Raw genomic sequence first — 23,567 nt, 5'->3', positions numbered from 1 at the left:
ACAGCAAATTCCGGCAGGGCAGGGGATCTCAGGTGGTGGACACCAGTGCTCACTCTGGCTAGTTTGGAGCTAGCTCCAGCCTGGATGGTGCTGCCTTTGTGAGTGGCTTTGCTTGGGCTCGCTGCAATTCTACCACAGAGTGATGATGGAGTTCCGTTTCTGGAGTCGGTGCAGAGCGAGGTACCAGGGTATCCCTTGTGTGGCATCTGTGCTGGCATCCTCTGCACTGCTGAGTTGAGCCGAGTCCAGATGCAGCAAGACTGCCTTCTCCCCTATGCCCTTACCTGCCCCCTGCCTGCCTCCTCCCCCACTCATAATTCCCCTTTCTGCACCCACCACAGCACCCTTCTGCTCAGGACTACCCCTTACAACCCTGTCTATCTTTTGCCCCTGGCCCTACCCCTGACTCCACACAGCCTTCTGCACTCATCCAATACCCCCTGCTCCATTCTTGCTGCCCATGTATAATACCACTTCTGCCTTTCCTAATCCTGCCCCTGCCCCCCCATCTCTGTAGCCTCTTCCATTCTGACTCCCCTCAACCCCACAAACCCCTCTTCTCCCCAGTGTGGAGCTCCTCGAAGGAGCAGGACTGGGTCTTTGCCCCTTTCATCTCCCAGGTGCCCTGTTCTCTGCCCTCTTTAACATTTGTAGGTCCCATGGTCCTTGACCCCTCCCAACCCTCTTCTGCTCCCAGCTCCTCCAACCCCTGACCCCAAGCTCCCTCAGTCTCCAACCCCCACTTCCCCTGGTTCCCTTGATCCTCAACCCCCCTGGTTTCTGACCCTCTTTCCTGTCTCTCTCCCCAGACCATACACAGAGGAGTGGGCAGGAGTAGATACAGAAGGACTGAGCTGATCTCTGTTGAGAAGGTGGCCAGGCTGTACTTCCTTCCTTCCAGGATTAAGATGTTTCTCCAGAGCTGGGCATTGGAGCCTGGGATCCACCAGGGAAGCACCGAGCCATGCAGCAGCACCTGCTGTGGTCAGGAGACCAACCCCACAATGAAGCAGCAGCACCAGAGCCCTGATTACTCCTGGCAACCTCCCCCTCCCTCTGCAGTCCATCCTCTCATGGCACCCTGGCTCCCCATTACCCTGGGGTGGTGGCATCTGCTGCTGCTACTCTTCCTGCACCTCCTTACCCTGCTGCTAGCCATGCAGGTGGAGGCCCCAGACAAGGGCATTTGGATCCAGGGGGCAGTGACATCCCAGCGGATCACTGAGCTAGTCAAAGAGCTCAACCACATGCTGGCTCAGTTTCTGCATTCACACAGGCTAAGATTTAGCCTTCTGTGTGGCTACCCCCTGCTGAATCTTCCAGACTTTCTACCAACTTACTTCCCTCTCACCCTCTGGACATCAGAAATTACCTGCTAGTTTACATACACTTACGTGTCATTTAACCTTTCATTTCCAGGTGGCTTCAGTTTCTGTGGAGCTCAGCCCAACTCTCCCAAACAGCAAGATGCTCACCATTCACTGTGCTGCCAACTGGCCGGAGGAGCACTCCAGGGTGCTGGCTTATCTCCTGTGTGAGTACAGCAGAGATAAAGATTTTGGGAAAAGCACCCGAAATATCCACTTATATGAAACCATCTTGAAGAGTGGGCATCAACCATACTGGTGTGCAGTTCAGGGAGTGCATCAAGCACCTGAAGACCTTCTACCACAAGGCTTAGGATGGCAACAGCAGGTCTGGCAACTTCCCATCTACATGCCCCTTCTACAGTGAGTTTGACCAAGCGCTTACCACTGCCCCAAGACTATAGCCTGCTGTTCTCCATGACATAGTTCTGAACACAGTCACGTATTCAGACCAGTTGGAGAAGGGGCAGCAACAGCACAGTAGGAGACCAAGCCAGAGCAGGGGCTGGTGTCCCAGGAACAGGCTGCAAAGATGGAAGCCCAGAATCAATCCACACATCCAGATGGGCTAGTGGGTGTCATATGTGTAAGCCACTGTAGTGATCACCTCACAAACCTCCACCACCACAGCACCAACAGTTGACTTGCCAACACCAAATTGGAAAGCCTTGGATCTGTAGCCATCTGGGGTAGTCAGCTTCCAGAGGCACTTGCAACTCACTCTTGGACAGGTATGGACTCCCTCATTTGTCATCAAGGTCCTGGCACTGGATGATCAGGCAAACTCCTCACACAGCTCCATAAAGGTACTTCCTCATGAGGAAGCTCTGGAGCCACTGCTGGCCATCTCAGGTCTGCCTGTCGATATGGTTCCACCATGCTGTGCTAGTTGTCCTGTACCAGAGGTGCCAGGCTATCTATGGGGAAGCCTCAGTGATTGCTGCAAACCTCATGGCTTTCCAGGCTGCCATGTATGAAACCCCCTCAGAGTCCCAATGCCACCTTCTGCAGTTCAGAAAAAAATGCTGAAATGTCATCCAGAATCTCACAAAAGGTCTACATAAACACTTTATTCAGCACTGACAGATCTGTGGTCCCGTCTGGAAGGGAAGCAAGGAGAATGCAGAGACAACTGTGCCTCAGCTAAGTCTGATCTTCCACAACACACCATGAACCAATTTCTTGAGCGGCTCAAGCTCGTGAGGTGCTAAAGAACCCTGGGATAAACACCCAGAAACATATGTCAACTAGTGTCAATCATATGTAACTGCAGCACTGGTGTGTACAAGGATACATAGGCACGGGCATGTTCGACTCTCCAGTGTAGACCTTTGGAGGCAGGCTTGGATAGCATGTGCCCATATGTGCATAAGCCAGGACACTGTAGACATACTTTGTGTGTCTGCTAGATGGCCAGTTGATGTCCTCATTAACACTGAAGTTGCTTAAGGATTCCCCCTGATTAGCCCCATTTATCTTTAGTCCCTTAACCAGGGCTGGAGTCTGCCTGTTCCTTTAGTGGAATGCAGTGAAGGAAGGGAAGGGTGCAAGAGGCCTTTACGTCTCTTGCATGACCTATATAAAATCCTGGCAGAATTGTGTGCAGAGCATCACACAGATTTCTCCATCTGTACTCTCATGGAGGTGCATAGTGCCCCAAGGGGAGTGGTGAGGAGGAGGCAGTACCATCCTTTCATACTAGTGTGTGGAGTGAGACCGGCATGCAGGTTGGCAGCTGGCTGAATCATAAATGATGTAGTAGCAAAACTGGAAAGCCTTGGATCTGAGTCTTACCCTCTGGAGGTATTCCACACCTTGGAGCTCAAAGACAAAAATATCTCTTTCCTTGGCATGGAGGAAAGGTGGCTCCACACGACCTTGTACTCTGAGCTATAGCTCATGTTTTACTCAGTCCTTTTACAGCTTCCAGTGAAGAAATAATAATAGCAAGCCTGCTTCTCCTCTCACTTACATGATTGTAAATGATGTGTAGCTCTAGTGAAATCAATTTAGTTACTCTGTTGTAATTTTGGTATCAGAGGAGACTTAGCTCTAGCGTTTCTGAGGATCTATGGGAGTTTGCCTGAGTAAGGAATGAGTCAACAATGAGGACCAGATTCTGCTAATCTTATTCAGAACGATAAAATTGCTTATTCCACACATGAATAGTTCCATTGAGTAAGGATAGCAGAATCTGGCACTGAGTAAGGAACCCAGGGTTTGGCCTAGTATTTTTATCTTTGGACTTGGCATTCTGTACTGGAACACGTGTTATTTACTCTTTTGCAATTCATCCTGAAAGTTGTTTTGTTGTATTCATGTGGTTACCAAGTTTATGTTGTGCAATAAACTGTAAACGTATTTTTAAAACAATATGGTGTTAATAAAAGCCATACTTTAACAGGGTTCTCTGTAGATGTTCTACTCAGTTCATTGGGTGTTTCCTGTTTTCAAAGGCATATTCACTTATCAGCAAGTAGAAATGATTTGTAGCATTTTGAATTTGAATGCACTTTCAGCAATGGTCACTAGGAAAAATACCTTATAAAGCTAAGGTACAATTGTAAGTTTATATTCAGGATAAGTTCAATGGAAGATGCATGCTGTGTTTTTAAGAACAACACCTGTGGACTCACTTATTTTCACAGAAGACAAGTAAGAGGGCACATGATACAGACTTAAAATAATAAATGGTATAGAGAAGATACATCAGGCATTCCCCTTTAATTCAAGAACAAGGGGATGTTCAATTACACTGAAAGGCAACAAGTTTAGAACTAATAAAAGAAACGACATGTTTACTCTATATCAGTTTATGTCAATTCAACCAAAATAAGGATTTGCAGCTTCTAGGATGCAAATATTTTCCACTGGATTTGATAGTGTATAAGAGCACACATGCTGTGTTCTGTTTCCAAACTTAGCATCCTCTCCTCCCCCACATAAACCCTCAATTATCCACCTTTTTTTTTTTTTTAAGATTTCTCTTGGCCATACAAAAACCCTTATCTTTCTTTTTATGTCACGCAGTATATCCTGATAGACTAACAGTGTAAGTCTTCACATGACCACACCCCTCAATAAGAGGTTTCAGTAGGTCTGTATATTTATACTGTAGTTTGTTTTCTGTTTATGTCCTGTTTTACTCATTATTACTGCAACTGTGTATATTTCCACTTATGAATTTCAAATACCACTGTACATCAATGAATCCTATTTTTTCAGTGGTCATGTTCAGTTGTGACTCAAAAGCTTAACTTCCATTGTTGTCAGGACCTTAGGATACAAAACTGTAATTGCCGTGTATTGCTACACAAATTTCTAATATTACCTGGCTGAGCTATTTGCCTAGAAATGAAAGTTGGCCATGGACAGCTATATTCATTCTTGTTTTTTTAAATGAGTCAGTTTTTGGAAAGAAGTATCTGCACATTTGAACAATCCATTTAGTCCTTAACAAACCTTGTCCTCAAAGTGACCTTCTTTCCCTTTATCTGAGCAGGGATCCATCTTCAGTATACATTAATATTGCTCTTTGAGTTGATCACAGAGGTCACTAGAGAACACTATCCCTTCCCCACCCTTCTTAGTCTGTCATGAGTGTAAGACCAAGCTCAAAACCAAACTCAGGGCTTGTCTACTTACAGGATTGCACTGTTTCAACTAATGGCGTGATTTTAAGTTGATATAGTTAAACCGGTGCAAAAGACTGCGTGGGACACTCTTATTTCCATTTAAACCAAGCTTATTCAGTTTAGTTTAAGTTGATTTGGAACTTAAGCCAAACCCAAATAAGCCACTCAAACTGAAATAAGAGTGTCCATACAAGGATTTGCACTGCTTTAGTTGAAGTGTGTTTATGCACAAACAAACCCCAACATGGGGATTAATGGACCAGCCATTGCAACTCTTTTAATGTAGGTCAGATTTTCTCCTCTGCCAGGAAACACTCAGCGCAAGAAAGGGGATGTGGGGGGATTAGGGCTGTCAGGGACCATATGTCAGCTGCAAATTGCTGTATGGGACTGGAGTTCCACTCCGCTCTTCTCCTGTCCAAGTTAACCTCTTCCCTCCCCTGACATGCTCCTGTGCGGGGAGGGAAGTTGGTGTAGAAGTCAGCTATGCTTTATATCAGTTGAGAGTTCTCAGCAGGCCAGTTTTGGCCAGATTCTGGTGCAAAAGGGACAGAATTACGGTTGAGAACCTGGCTCTGTATGTGCAATCTCCTCCCTGCCTCTTATAATGTAATTTTATGTGAGATGCACTACATTACTCACATGAAAAAAAAAATCTGTCATCACCTTCAGAGCTGATGAGATAACGCCTATAGACCAGGCTCATATAATGCACTAATATTTATAGTGATTTTAGCAAACAAATTATTATTTCTTTTAAAGGAAGCAAAAAGCTAAGATGCATGGGAGAATACATATAACACAAGATCCTGTTTCTAAGCCGGGTGCTATGGCTGATTTCCAGTGAGACTCCCCAACAATCATTGCTATCAAACAGTAGTTGCACAAAATAGAAACATACAAAATAGTGTAAAAATATAACCATCTAGAAAGGAGGGCAGTATTTATCCATTACAACAGACAACTATAAGTAACAAGAGCTAAAATAACCAAACAGAGGAACAGCTAAAGATGTAGGTCAGCTTACACAGATGTCATTACTCATCGTTTTAAATCATCCCATTGAACACATTTTATTACACAAGGAGATAAATAATATCTAAAATATTTAAAGAATTCTGTGGTTTCTTACAGATGTTTTTCAAGCAAACAGCTAGTAGCAATCATCTTCTAGTGTTTCCAATCCTACTCATTCACTTGCAGTTCCCTTAGTTTTATGTGATAATTCTGGACTCATTTTCAGAAATGTTCAAGTGTGTTCCTTCTATTACTTGCCAAATGTACACAAATCCTAACTATAGTGTCTACTGCATTATTAGGACATTAAATAAGAGCAATGGGTGATTTAAGAGAATGGTATACTTCTGTTAGCAGCTCTGAACACTATGGTTGCAGTTCAGCAATTAACGGGCTTTGTGAATGCAAAGAAATGTGGAAAATCACCAGTTGCTTCTATGACAAGGCCCACACATAGAACACAACCATGGTTCATCAGCCACAGAAAAGACAAGGTGTGAAATCCTGGCTCCACTGAAGTCAGTGGGAGTTTTGCCATTGACTTTAGTGGGCACAGGATTTCACCCATGTTCCACAGCTATAGAAAGTTGCTTCAGATGTTCCTCTTCACCCAACATTCCCCTCACCTCCAACTAATTTAAATCTGCCTATCATTCTTAGTGAAGTATGAAATTAATATCACTGACTCCAGTTTTTTAAAATCAATGCTGACAAAGTAGGGCTCAATATGGATCATGGCAATTAATCGTGATTTTCTCCAGGAAACAGTAAGGTGTTTATTAATATTTTTTTTTAAATGATGGCAAATTGTCTAGAAAAAGAACCCTGCCAAACACAGATACTATTTTAAAAACGATTTAATATTTTAAAATGTGAGAATTTGCCCAGCCAAAGTGATAGGAGTATGATTTAGCAGGAAGTCTTTATGCCCTAATGGCTCCTCACAAAGAGAAAAAATACCGACTCTAGCCCAGCCAAACACAGTGTGAAACACTTGTTGCCTGTGCAAAGATCAAGGGGAGCTGAACTGCACAGAAGATTTGAGTCTCTGTATTTTGTCTTCTTTAAACTTAAAACTCTTGATGCAACATCCAGGGACATTTGTTGTCAGCTCACTAAAGCAGATGAGAAAATTTCAACAGAATGTTTTTTGACAAAAAATGGAAATTACATTTGTTTTAGAACTTTCCCCCTCCCCCCCCCGTTTTTCATCCAGATCTAGAACTAATCATTCTGGGGATTTCCTATAAACCTTATTTCATTCCTATAACTGTTCTGGGCCTTGGTATGTGAACCCAGGTGTCAGCTGGGACCCTGCAACTTCACTGGTGATACCATAGTCTGCTTTGTAAGGGTTTTTAACCTGCGGATGTCCCTAGCCAAGCCACAATTCTCCACCATATTGCTATGGAGAGAACTACTACATCCAGGAGATGCAGTCCTTTTGCATGGCCTGTCTGTAGATAGCCTACCCCACACCTACACAGTGGAAATTATGCAGATCCACTGTATTTCAGGCCTGGAACACTGATTAAGGGCAGAGGGGCTGCAGCAGGATTTACCTATTACTCCAGCTTCATGATTCTGCAAATTACAAAGATCCACAATCTTAATTTTATATGGAGAATCAAGCTATACAAGATAAATGTCTCAGTATCTGTCTCAATAAGCTGCACTGAAAGCCAGATATTCTTTCATTTGAGACAATAATAGAAAAATTTCCTTAATATTATTATTTTGGTATATCTACTGTAATAAATAAGGTAAGAAAGCTTGATCTTCATATTTACATCTCTTTTAATACATCAAGCCAGTTTCTATTCTCTTATAAAAGGTCCGTAAGAAAAAAATGTGACCGAGGATTTTTTTCCAAGCGTGTATGTCATAAATTTCAATTTGGTTTATTTAGGCTGTAAACCTCAAGTATATGGGTGAACTGAAATACATTTTGGAAGACTTCTTATTTGATAATTAACAAAATATTTACATGTTTATAGAAATCAATTGACCTGCAGTAGATGTTCTGTGTTTGTCACCAATATTTTATTGTAACTGGTAACTTGCACACTTTATAATAGAACAACAACAACAAGAAAAAGAAAAGGTTCACTATATACAGCCCCCATACAGGCTACTTGACTATACACAAGGCATAGTGATCATAACACAACCTAGTCTTCATAATAATTTGTGCACAAAAAGACACCATCAATCAGACATTATATGAACATTACAGTGAAATGACATCACAAGTCCAGTGAAAATTCAGCATAATACAAAACATATTGATCTACTGCAAATGACATCCTTTAAAACAATAAGCCTTTATTCAGTAGTAACTTAACCAGAGTCTGAAGCAGAGATTTGTTGTGTAGTTATAAGTCTTTTAAGTGAAGCAACCTCTGCAGATAAGTTTGCTATGCCCTGCTTCAAATACAAGTTCTCTGACTCAGATACTTTGTAGACATTGTCTTTAATTTCAACAACTCCAGTTTTGCAACCACTCTGAATTTTTACATTGAGTTCCTTTGGGTGCCAATGTTCTGGTTTGAGAGACCAGTCTTGGATATTAGTCACTTGAACAGAGAAAGGAGTGTGAGAAGAATGTACCAATGTTTGTGCATTGTGCTTTTCAATCTCGAAATGTCTTTTAGATGTCATGTCAACTGGTGATGATAGTTTCTGTGTGGCATCATAGTCATTATCCATTGCTTCCACTTTGACTTGCATGGCTTTAGCCTTAATTCGAAGCTTGTGAGGCAGTGCAGAAGAGTTCACCTCTGGAACTTTAACTGTTGCGTGAACATTTTTAAGTTCAACTGGGGAATGAATTGGACCTTTAGGGACCTGCTGCTCATCTTCTCCATCAGATGACTTTCCTATGACCACATCATCAGCTTCTGAAGTTCTTGGAGAATTACTGGAGGACCTATTAACTTGCAGCAGAGGAGGGGAATGTGAGTACCCATTAAAGGTATTTACTATGTAGTTTGGAAACATGGATGCTGCATAGGAGCCTCTATCATCTCTTGACTCTCTTGCATAGTTCTCCAATTCCATAGGCTCCTGCTTTATAACTTGAAACTTATTTTCAGGACTTCTGCAATTGTTCTGTATAGGACTTGCTTGAATATGCTCTACTGAGGATACTTCAGACACATCAGATAAAGAGCTTTGTGGAGAGTGTTTGATGACAGAAATACAACTACTACCCACCATAGATGGTTCATGTTCATCCACAAATGAGTTAATATTTGATTTGGAAGTTTGATAGTCCTGGAAATACACAGCTGTTGAATTACTGAGCTTCTGTATCTCTTGGGCATATGCTGCAGAGCTAATTAAACCAAACTTTAGCTTCAGTGAAAGCAGCTCAGCCTTTAACGTGGCATTCTCCTCTCCTAATGCAATTAGTTTGTTCTCTAAGACAAGGTCATTCAGTCGTCGTTTTTCGCGAGATCTTTTGGCAGCTTCGTTATTTTTTCGTCTTTTTTCCCAATACATAGCATCTTTCTTTTCATCTGGAATGAATTCCCGCTTTCTCCGACATGATGAAGATTTGTTTTTTCCACTATTTCCTTCATTAAGTATTATGTCTTCATTTGTAGCCAAGTCTTCAGACACTTCTGCTAAAGCAGAATTAAGTACCATGATTTTGTCCACATTGCTACTTGTGTCAACAGGTGCCTGTTCCTTTTTAATGGTCTGCATTTTTCTCAGCTGCATCAGAAACAATTTTTAGTAGATCTATGATGAGTAACAGAGTGAGCTGTTTTTCCAGTGCTTCTCAAACCATAACTACCTAATAAATACAGTACTTTTAAATCCATATGCATTATTCCTTTTGTTTCATATTATCAAACAGAAGAATGTTCAGATCCAATTTACTTCTTGAGAGATGTAATGGGAACCTTCTAAGTAACCTGTAATAAATAAAAAGCACCAATTATTATTCGGTTATTGCTGATTTTCTGCTTTAAAATGCTACTTTCAAAATACATAATTTAGAATAATGATTGATTGATTCATAAACCTACTAGACTACAAAAGAAGCTCAACACTTACAATGATCCAATTCACTTTATGTAAAAGCTAGCAGCTTTTCTCCCTCCACCATGCAATTAAAAAAATTAAAAATAATGGTTCCTGTTTTTAAAACAAGTAAAGTATGATCCAAAGAAAAGCAGTAAAAATAACATTTGTTTTTGATTTGTTTTTGATTCGACAATAATGTTGTCATAGAACTTTCCATTACATCGTTGACCGACTTAAGCCTCTACACTAACAGATGACTAGACATGTTGATTAGCAGCACTGGAAAATATCTTATCCCTCCATATAAAGATATCTCTTCCAAAAGCAGCTGTGGCGTGTGATTTAGAAATGTTATATATTTGGGTCCATTACAGATTAAAAATAACCCAGGCTGATTTAAAGAAGTTAGAATACTTTTTTCATTGCCTTAAAATAATGACAGAACACATTTCAGCTACACAGCAGATAAAAATAATTAACTTTTAAAACATATATTATTTTTACATTTAGTATAGAGATCACATGACATTTAAGAACCCTTTTTGCCTGGTCATATCAATATAATTTAGTTTAAGCACAAGTTATATAAGTCTGACAAATATGTCACTCTTTTTCAAAAATCAACGATGAAGAAAAAATTATATTACATAAGGTTGATCTCTCATATCGAAAAGAAAAAACTATTGAGTAATTAGTGAAATTACATTAGGATAACAACATTTACTAACATAATTCTCATTTGAAAAATGCTTTTACTATACCACAGTACAATTTAGCAACATTTAAGGATGCATAACTGCAGCAAAACACTGCACAAATTAGAATAGAAGTTTAAATCTGAAATGGGATCATCAACTAAAGAAAACTAGCTTAACCTTTAACTCCAGACATTTTGTCATTAAAATTCGACTTAGCATTTAAGCTGGCATTTTGTATTATTTAATTCATATCAATACAAAAATACTTTGTTCTCATGACAAAATTTCTTTTTGATCCTAGACATAGTTTCCCTCCATACCAAATTTTCCATGGTTAATCATGTTCCCGATAAAATAAATTTAGCAGGACAACTGCTTTTAAACGACTGACTATCCACATAGCAATGACTCTCTATGCTGCCTGTATATTTAAAAAAATAAATATATCAGTGACTTTAGCTTAATGTCACTACTTATTGGGCATGTGTTTACAATGACTAATGAAACTAATTTTAACTTTATCAGCTGGGAAAGTTACAAAAGAATAAATGAATTGTATACTGCCTGTTTCTCTTGTCTTTTCCAGAAGGCAAAGTGGAGTGAGTGATGTAATAACAATTAATCAGGGATCATAAAGACTTGGGTTTCAAGCTGGGTTCTGTTTCATCAAACCATGCCAACTCCTCTGTCATGAAAAATTAACACATTTAATAGAACAGCTAAGCAGACTTTTCTAAAATCCATGGTTAATTACTGGCTTATAACTATTTATCTTTGGTAAAGCAACCTTAATGGGAAATGAAGTCAAGAGCTAACCACTCCATAGACAACATTAACTATTTACAGCAACAGCAGCACCACAAATTACTGTGCTTGCAAAACAGAAATGTAACTAATATACAAATAACTACACAATTAGAGCTGATCTAAAGCCCATGGTGAAGTCAATGGGAGTCATTCCATTAAGTTAAACATGCTTTGCATCAGGCCTTTAAAGAAAGAAGATCCCCACCACATATCCCCACAACTTCATATAAAATCCACTATAGTTTGTTTTCCTGAAGTACCATTACAGCAATACTGGTGATTACAATGCTATATTTTAGCATTAGTATAACCGAATGCAGTATAATACTGTTAAAATTCACTGTTGAACATATTAATTTTAATGTACATTTATTTAAATGAGTCAGAACACTTGCAATACAGGTGAAATGTGTAAATGCATCACCATGTTGTGCTACAGTAACAAAAAATAGAATCAATCTGGTCAACTGGCAATTGAAGTCATTTCTAGAATGTTCATCCTTTGACTTATGTCATGTAAAATACAATGCACAGGTTATATTTACATTATTATGTAGCACTGGAATTACTGGATCAAAAGAATACTGACCAATAATTATCTTGGTACATTATGTACACTGGCAATCATATTTATTCAAGTCATTAAATAATTTTTGGCTTTCCAATGAGGAAATGTATCCACTTTCTAAAGTACATAATGTGAAACAGTACACCTTTTCTATCAAATATCATGAAAACATATCTTTACCAGAAGTTATGTATTTATTCTTTAAGACTCTGATCCAATTCTTACTGAAGTCAGTGGGATACACAGTGGGCCTTCAGTGGGAGTTGGATCAGACCCGAATGACACAGAGATTTGAGTAAAATATAAAATGTAGTAGATAACTGAAATCAAAATCAGATACTAGATATTGATACTCCTAGAAGAGGGGATACTTATATACATACAGGCTTATATCCTATACATTTATGTGCTGTGCTGTACAGGTTGGAACGTCAAGGTCTTTTAAAAGTTATTAGTCATTGAAAATAAATACTCAACAGCGATAGAGATTTGATGATAATTAGTTAGTTGTACATATTTTTAAAATATTTACATTATTTGGAACTTTCAAGCTACATACAAGCCAGCTTAAGTAGCAACATGATCTTATTACAATTATTCTCATCTTCCATCCCCCTTTCTTTCCTAGTGTGGTATTTTGTCTTTCAATTAGATTGTGTTTCAAGGCAAGGACCATGTCTTTGTATGTTTTTGTACAGCATTCTGCATGAGACCCCAGTCCATCCTGAATGAAGCTTTTGGGCATTACCATTATACATATAATTAGGAACAATAATAATAAAATAATACTAATAGTAATAAAAATAATAATAGACAGATAATTGGTAGGATCAGAATTATTACAAACCAATCCAAACACCAATTACTCAAAATTCAGTTATTTACCACCAATCTTCTCTCAGTCACTGGGAGTTTTGAGTATGCAGTGATTCCAAATTCATATGTAGTTTCCCAGGCCAATATTCAGGCCTAAGGTTGCACTTAAGCAAAAAAATACAACCAGGATGAGCTGTAATATTTTGATTACTGCAGAGTTCATGAGCCACAGAACTTCTGCAGATTGGGCATTCCAAGGAGGCATGGTCTGCTTGTTTTAGCAAACATATCTCCTGTTTTGGCCACGCTCCGTCTTGTGCATATTACTGGTGCCCTTATCATGAATAACCTGAATGAGGGAGGGATTGTACACAAGACCATGGCTCATCTAAATATGTGTTCAAAACAACAGTGCTTTGCAAGCAACATTCATATGCGCTCCCTGCCTGTATCCATGTGAGAAGTGCATACGGTCTAAATTTGGCAGATGATTTTTAGTCAACCTTATATAATTGCCACTTATGTCAAAAGCTTTGACATTATGCTTTTGGTAAATCATTAAAGCACCAGCAAACTATTAGCTCTATCAGTGTCTTCCTTGAACATTTGTATCATCTTAATGAAAACTGCAGTTATACAAACAGAGAACTAAAACCCCTTGTCTGTTAATGGTTTTCCTTGTGGATCAGCTCAATACAGAGTCTGTAAACAAATTAAATTCCATCTGATGATAATGGCAAAATGCCTTCAATAAAAACAGCCATTTCACTTCAATTGTATTTTATAATTCCACTGGAAAACATGAGTATTTACACATAAACTAATGAACTGTAATGATTCCTCTGACTACATTTCAAATTCCAATATTTTCCCTTATGATTAATTTTGCAATTACTTTATCACTCCCTCATAAAGTATTCTAAAACCAACATTTAATACTGCTGTACATTAGTCACTGCTGAAGGTTTTTATTTATTTAATTATTTATTGGGTTGGTTGACGTTAATGGCATTGAGTGCCAATTCAACAATGTAATAGCACTCAACCCTATTAACTTAATTACAGACCCAATCCTGCTCCACTGCAATTTTGCCATTGACTTCAATAGGAGCAGAGTCCGACCTCAGATTCAAGAGCTAATATGACTGTTCTCTAAAATTCATACTAATGAAACAAGAAACGATGTACACAGAAGTCATGAGATGCTAATTTATCCATGGATTTTAAAATATTGAAGCACGCAGATAGTCTCAAGATATTATAAAAAGGTCCCGATCATGTAGCTCTTACTCACATGTTCACATTATATACTTAAATGAACAAAAGTGTTATAGGACTGGGTCATAATTTTGACTCTCTTTGTTCTTTCTAATGTAATCATGTAGGTCAATTGTGTGTTGGAATACGCACATGTGGTTCCCACATACACGTGTGTTTCCCAAGCCAAAATATGACCCATAATGTTTTATTGAACAAGATTTATGTTCCTTAGCAAAGAATTATTCTATATTTATCAAAAATAATTTGCATTATATCCATGGTTAAATTCTTCAAAAATGTTTTATGCAACTCTGTACAGTGGATTTGGGGGGCCTAAGGCAAAATTTGAAACAGAGCTTTCCCCTCTCTCTCCCCCCTCCCCATCCTTCCAAAAAATTATCATGGAAACAAAAGAATTTAAGAAGAGGAGAGGGGATGGGGGTCAGAGAAGCCCCAGGCCCGTAGGATCACTGCCCTCTCTATGGAGATGGGGGGTGGGGCTCTGCCCTGTGTGAGACCAGGGGGCTGCTCCCAGTCCCACCTCTCCCTGAGTTCCAGCCCTACTACTCGTGGGAGTGGTATTCCCAATTCCACTCCCACGTCCAGGCTCTCGGCCTGGTGGGTGGCCTTGAGCCCAGTGTGATGATGCCAGTGGTGGTAATGGTGGGATGTGGTCCCCGCTGGGGCAGGCAAGTCGCTCCCCGCACTATTGATGGCTGCCCCAAACCTGCGCCCCAGATCCAACACCTCTCACTCAAACTTGGCCCAGTTGCCCCTCCATCATTTTGGGGTGACTGGGAGAAACTCTCCCCTTCCCCCCATTCCTGCCTCTCTCCCCTCCCACCCAGCGCCCGGCAGACCTGGTAATTATTTCTGTTCCCTTAACATTATGGTGATGATTACAGTGGACTAAATGAAATACAGTTTCAAGACCACTGCAAATATTCATTTCTAATATTTCTAAAGTGAGAACCATTTATTCTGTCACTGTGACTACTCAGCACCCATTTAAATAAACACTGTCAAGTATAATATAAACAATTTGCTAAACCAACCAACCAACCAAGCAAACTAAATGTAAGTATATATATTTAGATTTCCAATTGTTGTTTTCAGTGTTCTGCATAGTTATCATTAGATATGTTATCGTTAGCATCCTGTCACAGGGCAATTTAACTAAAGTCTCTTCACGAACCAGAAACACTGGCATTCATAGGCACCCAACCCAACAACCATTTTGCACTCAACAATTCTAAAAAATTAAGAATATACTTAGTACTTTCCATCTTCAAAGCACTTTACAAATATTTGCTGACTATCTGACCCCAACACCTTGATAAGGTGAAGATGTATTATCATCCCCATTTTCCAGCTGGGGAAACTGAGGGTGCAATTTTGGAAGTAAGCATGCAGCCAAATACTACATCTAGACTAAGAGCTAGGGATGTGATTCTCCTGTTCATGCACCCATACGCATGCCAGCTCTCATAGACGTAGCACACATATAAATAGCAGTGGTAGCACAGGTAATGGCAGCAGTGGCACGGCTGAGCCATGCTGAGTACGAATATGCCTGGACCTGGTGAATATGTACTTGACTCAGCTCAGCTGTGCCTCCACTGACGCCACCCATACTACACTGCTATTTATACTCATGCTAGCTCAATCAGAGTTAGCCTGAGTATATGTACTCAAGCAGGGGGAATCACAGCCCTAGCTTGTAGCGTGGATGTAACCTAAATTAACAGGTGAGTCTGAGGAACCAAATCTCTTCCACAATTTGAAGCCTGTCTACAACTACTCTTTGCAGATTATAGGCAAATGCAGTGCCATGAATTTCTACTGCCCTGGGGACAGATATTCACCTTGTGTAAACGGTCATAATTCCATTGAAGTTAATTCAATTATGACACACTGAAATTAATGAAGCTATGACAATTTACCCCAGCTGAGGATCTGGCCCCTATGGTCTGAGCCAAACCCCACTAAAGGCATTCAAAATAATCCCATTTATTTTGAAGGGCCTTAGATCTGGCTCCACACAGGATCAATGGGAGTTTCGCCACTGGCTTGAGTGGATCCAGAATGCCAACCCTAATGCAGGTTTGTGGGTCAGCCAACTCATGCAGTTTAGATCAGACGAAGTTTAGCCTTTCTGGGACCACACTGGTGAACAGGATTACATGGTATGACTGAGTGGCTACTCAAGGTTACAGAGGAAACATGATAAAATTAGGATTAGAATTCTGATATTATCTTCTATTTTTAATCCTGTGCACATAAGACACCTCTCTCAAACCAATGAGCATCTTAAGTGTTTAAAGACTGAAGGATCAATCCACAATTAAATTATAGACCAGTGTAATAGTCATTATGATGTTTAAACACAAGATGAAACATTTTGGATAAAACTTATTTATTTTACTTTTTTTAAAGGTAATAAAAAGAGGAATCTACTTGATACACTTAATGTGAATGTAAGAGAATCATTAATTTATTAGATTCTCCACAGTCGCACAAATACAGTAAAGCTTATCAAGGCAATTGAAATATTATAGTACTTCCATATTGTCACACTTGAAGCTGTACCCAGAAGGTTGAAGTCTTATGAAAGGCCTTCACTGTTAGGAACCACTTCTGTTACTGTTTATCTTAATAATTATAGATTAACTCATTAAAGTATAGTTTGCTTCTCAAAGGTTAATAACACAAATTATGCAAATAAAATTATCATCTGGAGAGAACTAAATGTGTGTTAAAAATAGCTGTTGCTCAAAAGATCAGTCAAGGTTAGTAGCCCACATTTGACCTATATTTTCTTCCGATTTGTTTGGAAAGCCTGTGTAATTCTCTATTGATTTTTTTTCATTATTTTTCCAAAACAAATGCTTCAGTGCTTTGTTTTAGAAAAATATGTGTCATTAATTCAGAGTACTAAGGAGCAAACTTAATGACAAGCTGGTAATGTAAAGGTGCACAGGAAGACACACTCAGGTAAAGAAACAAATGGCATTGTTATGGTTCTAATGGGTTATTATAAAAAATATTAAACTGAGCTAAAAATAATTCTTAAAGTTATGAAGAATATAACAGGAAGATTTTTTTCTATTTCACTAGCTGTTTCTTAATAAACATTTTAGATTATACGAGACCACTATTTTCATATTAAAAGGTTTCCGAAAACAAAATCACAGCCTAGCTAATTTCAAACACTCAAAATATTCTTTTGTTTTGTTTTCCCCTCAATTAAAGGCCACAAGACAAAAATGATGAAGGAATGTTGTTTCTATTATACCTAAAACAAATAACATTCTTATGTATTAATTGTATTGTATTCTCACCAATTCAAAATATGAGCCAGATCCTCAGCTGGAGTAACTAGTGTTGTTCTATTGAAGGCAATGGTACTATGTCAATGGACGTCAGCTGAGGATTTGGCCATGTATCTCTGACATAAGAAATGATGTGCAAAAATGTGAAACATCATGATGTAATAGACAACATGTGTAATAATTTCTAACACACTCTACAAATGAAATAGAAATAGCAATATATGTAGGCCCCAATCCTGCAAGATGATCCACGTGCATGGACCACTGTGTCCATACAAAGCCATGGACTTTGCTTGGGCTCCATGCAAATGTAGGGGTGGGTCCATCCCCACAAAGCCAGTTGCAGGACTGGGCCTACATTGAACTGCTTGTGGTGCAAACTCCATGGGAGGTTGAGTTTGGTCATTTAGTCAGGAACCCTCATCAACAAACTCAGCAACAGAACAGAAAACTGAGTCAAAGCGGTATGATAACCCTGCAAGATATGGTAACTAAAACAGGATACATGCAAAAAGAAAAAAAGAAAAAACAGAAAATATTCCAGCACAGAATGACAAGGAGTGAAAGCTTTAAAAGCACATTCAATTTAATCTTCTATGTACTACCATTGAGATGTGATTTCTTCCTAAACTTGTTAAATCAATGAAGAGTCTATGCTCTGATGAGTGTGGGCTGCCTTGACAAAACATATTATCAACAAACACAAAAAAGAAGAATCTAAGCATGTGTTAATAATAAACAATATATGCTAAAAAAAAGAACTTAGTTTTATTATAACAGTATTTTTACTCCATAATCAAATTATATAATTTTCCTACAGACAGATCATTGTCTCTGTTTTTATACTGTAAGTTCACTTCAGAGAAAACTAAAAAAAAGTTGTAAAAAAAGGTATTTCTTTCCAATCAAAAAGAAAATCTCTTATGTAATATCAACGCTCAGAATTTACAAAGTCTTTCAGTATTCCTATGTTATGCTAATTTGGACAAGCACCAACTCAAGTGTAAGTTAGGAAGGAAAAAACACAGGATATCAAACAATATACTAACGCTAATAAATTTCAGGCACACTTTTTTAAAAATAGAGAAACAAAGAAGGAGTTTTCAAAGGCATTGTTTCTATCACATTTTGAATCAAATTCAATATGTCTTCATTTTTCAAGTTCTTATTTTTGACAGTAAAGCTCACCCCACCACTATCAGTTTAAATTACAAATATTTCAATGAAAATGTTTAACTAAATGGGTTTTTAACTCTGAAAAATAGTTTAACATTTAAATCAATTGATATTTTGCTTGGGAAGGGACCGCAGGATATGGGCATATATTTGCATCTTTTTTATTACATATCCTAAGCACATTTATATCTTATAACTGGCTGTAATTATCATGGCAAGGTCACCTGGAAGAATCTATTAAGCTGATGACTCAGACACATTGCTTAACTGTGTGTAGTAAGACTCAAACAAAGGATTTTATTGTTCAAGTTATTGCATCATAGTGATGTTATAACTGCAGCTCACAAAAATATGGTAACAGGGTTGCTGTCTGGAAAAACAAACTGCATAAATGTTGTTTGCATAACCATTTGCTAAAGTAAGTCAGCTTAAAATGAGCAAAAGATATCTTGAAATAAAAAAAGACAAGTGCTTGAACAAGTAGAACAGCGATTGATAGATTTGGTTGACTATACACTCATGCTATAATCAGCAAAAGCAATATCGCGTGTTCCACAATTTTCAGCCAAAGTATGGCAAATACTGTTTCTTCATAGGCTAAGATAAGCTGTGGGGAGGTCGTGTAAGTTCATATTGCTTTTGGGAAGTCTGTAAACTTTTTGACACCTTTTAAATCATTTCCTTAGAAAATCAATTCCAACAGAAATGTGAAGCTCTGAGGGCAAATCCAGGAAGCTGGATATTTTGAATGCTAGTTAACAATTCTTTAGAGAATAAGACAAGTTAAAAATAGAAGATAACTAAAAATGGAAAGTGAAGACAGATCATTCTGAAAAATGTTAACACATTAACAGTCAAATAAAGATATCTATAATGTGACAATTTTTATAGTAGTTTCTGCTAGTGCCAATAATGTGAAGGAGCATTACTCAGTGTTCCTTGATTTTGCTGGTTTAAATCATGTCTTGGGACAAACCTGCAGACCTTATTCAGTGAAAATTCCTATTGAAGTCAATGTTTTGACTGAGGACAATAAGAATAATGCCCCTAGCATTATTTTAATGTAGGCTTTGTGTTGCATGAATTACTGAGTGAGGCAAGGTAAATTCAAAATAGATTGTATATACAGATAACTGGAGATAATATACTTGAATTTAATAATTCAAGCTGAAAGGATAAGGAATAATCACAGGATATTTTCTGAACATAACATATTTATCAATAGCTCCAAATAGATACATTGTCACATTGTTTTGAGTCAAATTCAACAAAAGGCATAAACCCACTTAAATAATATCAATTTGCATGGCTGTGACTGTTTCCACTTCTGTAAAATGGGGATCTTAATACAGGATGCATTCGAATGTCTCACCTGCAGCACAAGGTGTTGTAAGAGTAAATTACTTAATAGTGTAATGCTTGGAACAAGTGAAGTTCTAATTGTTATTACCAGGCTCAGGACTGCAAGTGTGTGTGGGGGGGGCGGGCACAGTCCTGACCTGTAGCGTGCTTGTCTCTAACGTCAAGAGAAGTAAAATCCTCTCTCTGTATAAAATTCAAAGACATGAGCAGGCGATTAAACTATGCGAGCCGCCCTAGAAAGCCCAATATTGTACGCGTGGCTGCCAAGCCCAGGCACAAAGGCTGCTGAAGCAGGGCGCTCCGGTTGGTGCAGGAGAGAACGTGGGAGCAGGCAGAATTGCTTAACATATTTCCATTCTCAACACAGAAGGAGAGACGCTTCCTTTCCCTCCCCCCTTCGGCTCCGTGTTAATGAACAGCGAGTACACACACTACGTGACTGGAGACGCATCCCTCCCACTGCCGTGCCTGTTCTTCTCTCGCTCGCTCCCTGTCAGTACAAAGCAACCCAGTATTTATTATCTTGCCTTATTTACTCCGCTTTCCTTAACGCTCCTGCTCAGCCCAGGCTTCCCTCCCCAAGCACTCGCCTCCTCCCGCCCTCCCCGGGGCTCAGGGCTGCCTCCCATCCGCCCCCAGCTCCAGAACAAAGGAATGCGGAGCAGCAGCAGCGCCATCCGCCTCCCCAGTCACAATAACCAACGCCTAGTTCTGCGGCCCCTCCCTGTGCAAACCCCCCCCCCCCCCCGCCCCGGGTAAGACAGCTACCCGGGGAAGGGGCTGCTGCTCTCCGCCAGGCAGTAGGAGGTCCTCCGACCTGCACCAGCACTCCCTCCCAATGGACTAAGCCCACGGCCCTTAAGCCTACACCCCCTCCCCCAAAATACACATCCACCCGCCTACCTATGCACCAGCTACATTGACTCCACATGGGCCGCAGGGAATAATGTGCAACAACAATAAACACTGTAAACTGGGGGCCGTTGCTAAAACCAGGTTCGGTTCCTGGAAAGAACTTGACCTTAATTATCTTACTTACTTAATTCATCTAAGAAAGGAGTCCGGTCTTCTCAATAAGGGCACATGTAAAGACCCTGCCCCCGACTTTGTATCCCCGGCTTCAGCCATTGAAACCAGTGGCAGTTCTGGCTTCACAAGGAATGCAGGATCGGGGCCATTAATTGTTTTTAACATATAAGGGAAATATTCTTATTTTGTTCATTAAGCATCATCATCATTATTCTGTGTACATTTTATTGTGATCACAGGCAGAGGATAATCAAAAACTCGTTTCATATAAAATGTAATACTAACCTACATCAGCTTTTCTCATGTTACATTCTAAAACACCAATATTTAATGTGAATGGGATACCCTTTTACATCTTCACCCCTCCTCCCCCGAGTTTTACTTCGTCAGGGTTCATTACGATCATGAAGGGAGGTGACAGACTATCTTGCTTCTTCGGTGCTGTTGGCTTGATATAAAATTTGTATCAATCTCTTTAATTTTTTTTTAAATTAAAGCCAATGCCTAGCAAAATGCTTAGTGTCTAGGAGAAATATCTTCCTAAAATGCAGCCCTATCAAAACGTGGGGTTAAAAACTCAGCCAAATTGCCTTGAACGTCTATTTGCCCAGCTCTGGAGAAAAGACCGAAATAGCACATGAAGCCACAATTGCTAAAATGTGATAGGGCTAAATATAGATTAACACAAATTTCATTATAAGGGTATATACCACATTCAGCAACCACGAGTTACCTCCCTATTTACCATTTGACTACTTTCCTTGTTAAACACACTTTTAAAAAAATCTGTTACAGTGACATTTTTTAGCCTGAGATTGTCCTAGTTTCTTTGTATCGAGATTATAAAATCGCGTAATTAGGTCCCTCTTCCTACCCTGACTGCCAGCAAATTCTGTGGTTACATAATGCAACATTTCCAAGAACTATTAAATGATCAGTATTGCAGTATCTGAAAAACAGTGAGCAAAGTGAGGGAAAAGGCACAGACAAATACAAGTTAATATAATATAAGAGAACTGAATGCTACATGTACTCTTTTCCGTGTATAAAAACAAGATCCCTGAGCGCAAAGTGAAAATGTAAACTCGCCGACAGTCACTGACAATCGGCATAAAAACTCCTTATTTGGTGTGAAATACACAAAAAATTGGTGCATTTAATGATCTAATTCCCTAAATCTGCACCAAAATTATCAAAAGTATTGCACACGCAACGCACACACATCACATCCAAATGCTCGCCAGTACACAGGGAACAGATTATGCAATGTGCGAAAGAACAAGACCCACAAACCTTCCCTCGGGCTTGTTACACAGTCAGAGGACAAAAAGGGTCTGAGGTATGTTTTTTTTAATCTAAAATAGGTTAATATTTAAACAAGCATTTTCTAAATTCCTTCTCCTGTTTATTCCTTCAACTAACCTTCTTTCAGCAGGCAAAACCAGTATTTTTAATCAGCTATTTCCCCACTCCCCCAAATATACGCTTTCCCCACCCAGAGTGAGAGGGATCAGCGTCAGATCAAACCTCGCTGGCGCTTTTCTCTATGAAAACATCAATTTTCCTCAAACAAGGAGACATATTATGCAACAACAACGTATCCAAAGCCAGCAAACAAGCAGCAGCAGCAGCTCCAAGTCTACGTGCTGTCGAGAGGGCGCTGCAATCAAAGCGGCCACCTTAAGGTGGCGAGTCCCAGTACTGACATGCTAGCAAAAGTTTTATATATATATATATACACACACACACACACACACACACACAAATACACACACGCACGCACACATACATATAGCGTACAGGGGTCTATATCCAGCTACATGGAGCCATCGAGAGATTTATACACACACCGATAAGTGTGTAAGCCAAGGTAGGGGAGCACCACACCGAAGGATCCAGTGTAGACTACAAGCCATTAGAGTGTTACCATACCTTCATAATCGCCACTGGCAGAATGAAATAAGCTGTATCCTTCCAGCAAACCGCTGGCATTTGCCTCTGTTCTTCTCCCGATCGCTACGGGGAGCGGGACGAGAGAACTCGGTGTGAGTGGCTCTGAAGCCCCTTGCACCAGTCCTGGGAGTGGAGCAGCTTCTGTCTCAGCGAGGGAGCGAATGTGTCTGCTGGTGGTACCGCCGCCGCCGTTGGAGAGGGATCTGTGTTAGTAGGTCAGTCCTGTACACTCCTCACAACGCACAGTCCTCATGCCAGCCTTTGCTGTGACTGGCAGCGGCCCGCCCCCAATCAGAGCTCAGCGCTCTCGGGGTGCAGCCAATGGATGCCTCCCTTAGGGGAGTAATAGGGCAGGACCAGACTTGAATTGAACCCCCTTTCCTCCTCCCTTAACACTCCCCCCGCCCTATGGGAGCTGTGTGTGGTACAGTAGATATATGCGCTGGGTATTGCATAACCAGCCGACGGGGGCACGGGGGGGGCTGCTGACATTTACGTAATTACCCAAAGGA

The 23,567-nt window shown here is 39.8% G+C and overlaps 1 protein-coding gene and 1 long non-coding RNA gene across 4 annotated transcripts in view; one reads left to right on the top strand and one right to left on the bottom strand.

The window, feature by feature from the left end:
- The window catches only part of LOC135972408 (uncharacterized), a 52,135-nt gene extending 43,090 nt beyond the window's left edge, over nt 1–9,045 (top strand). The window contains exon 2 of the long non-coding RNA XR_010588844.1: nt 810–9,045. This is a non-coding gene — a long non-coding RNA (uncharacterized LOC135972408). The remainder of the gene's footprint in view (nt 1–809) is intronic.
- Nucleotides 7,900–23,174, bottom strand: NFIL3 (nuclear factor, interleukin 3 regulated). Of its 3 annotated transcripts, none has more exons than XM_005303076.5 (2): nt 23,035–23,174; nt 7,900–9,942 (listed from the first exon to the last, which is right to left on the bottom strand). In XM_005303076.5, exon 2 carries the CDS (start codon nt 9,743–9,745, stop codon nt 8,360–8,362), a length of 1,386 nt encoding a protein of 461 aa, XP_005303133.1. In that variant the 5' UTR covers nt 9,746–9,942; nt 23,035–23,174; the 3' UTR covers nt 7,900–8,359. The 3 variants fall into 3 exon arrangements, with proteins under 3 accessions (XP_005303133.1, XP_042710527.1, XP_065406449.1); XM_042854593.2 differs by lacking the exon at nt 23,035–23,174 and adding an exon at nt 21,113–22,800; XM_065550377.1 differs by lacking the exon at nt 23,035–23,174 and adding an exon at nt 22,525–22,654.
- Nucleotides 23,175–23,567: the final 393 nt, after the last annotated feature.

Source organism: Chrysemys picta, chromosome 6 (assembly GCF_011386835.1).
Source record: "Chrysemys picta bellii isolate R12L10 chromosome 6, ASM1138683v2, whole genome shotgun sequence".
NCBI lineage: Eukaryota > Metazoa > Chordata > Testudines > Emydidae > Chrysemys > Chrysemys picta.
Note: the sequence above shows the minus strand (reverse complement) of the source record. Positions and strands in the feature narration are given on the sequence as shown.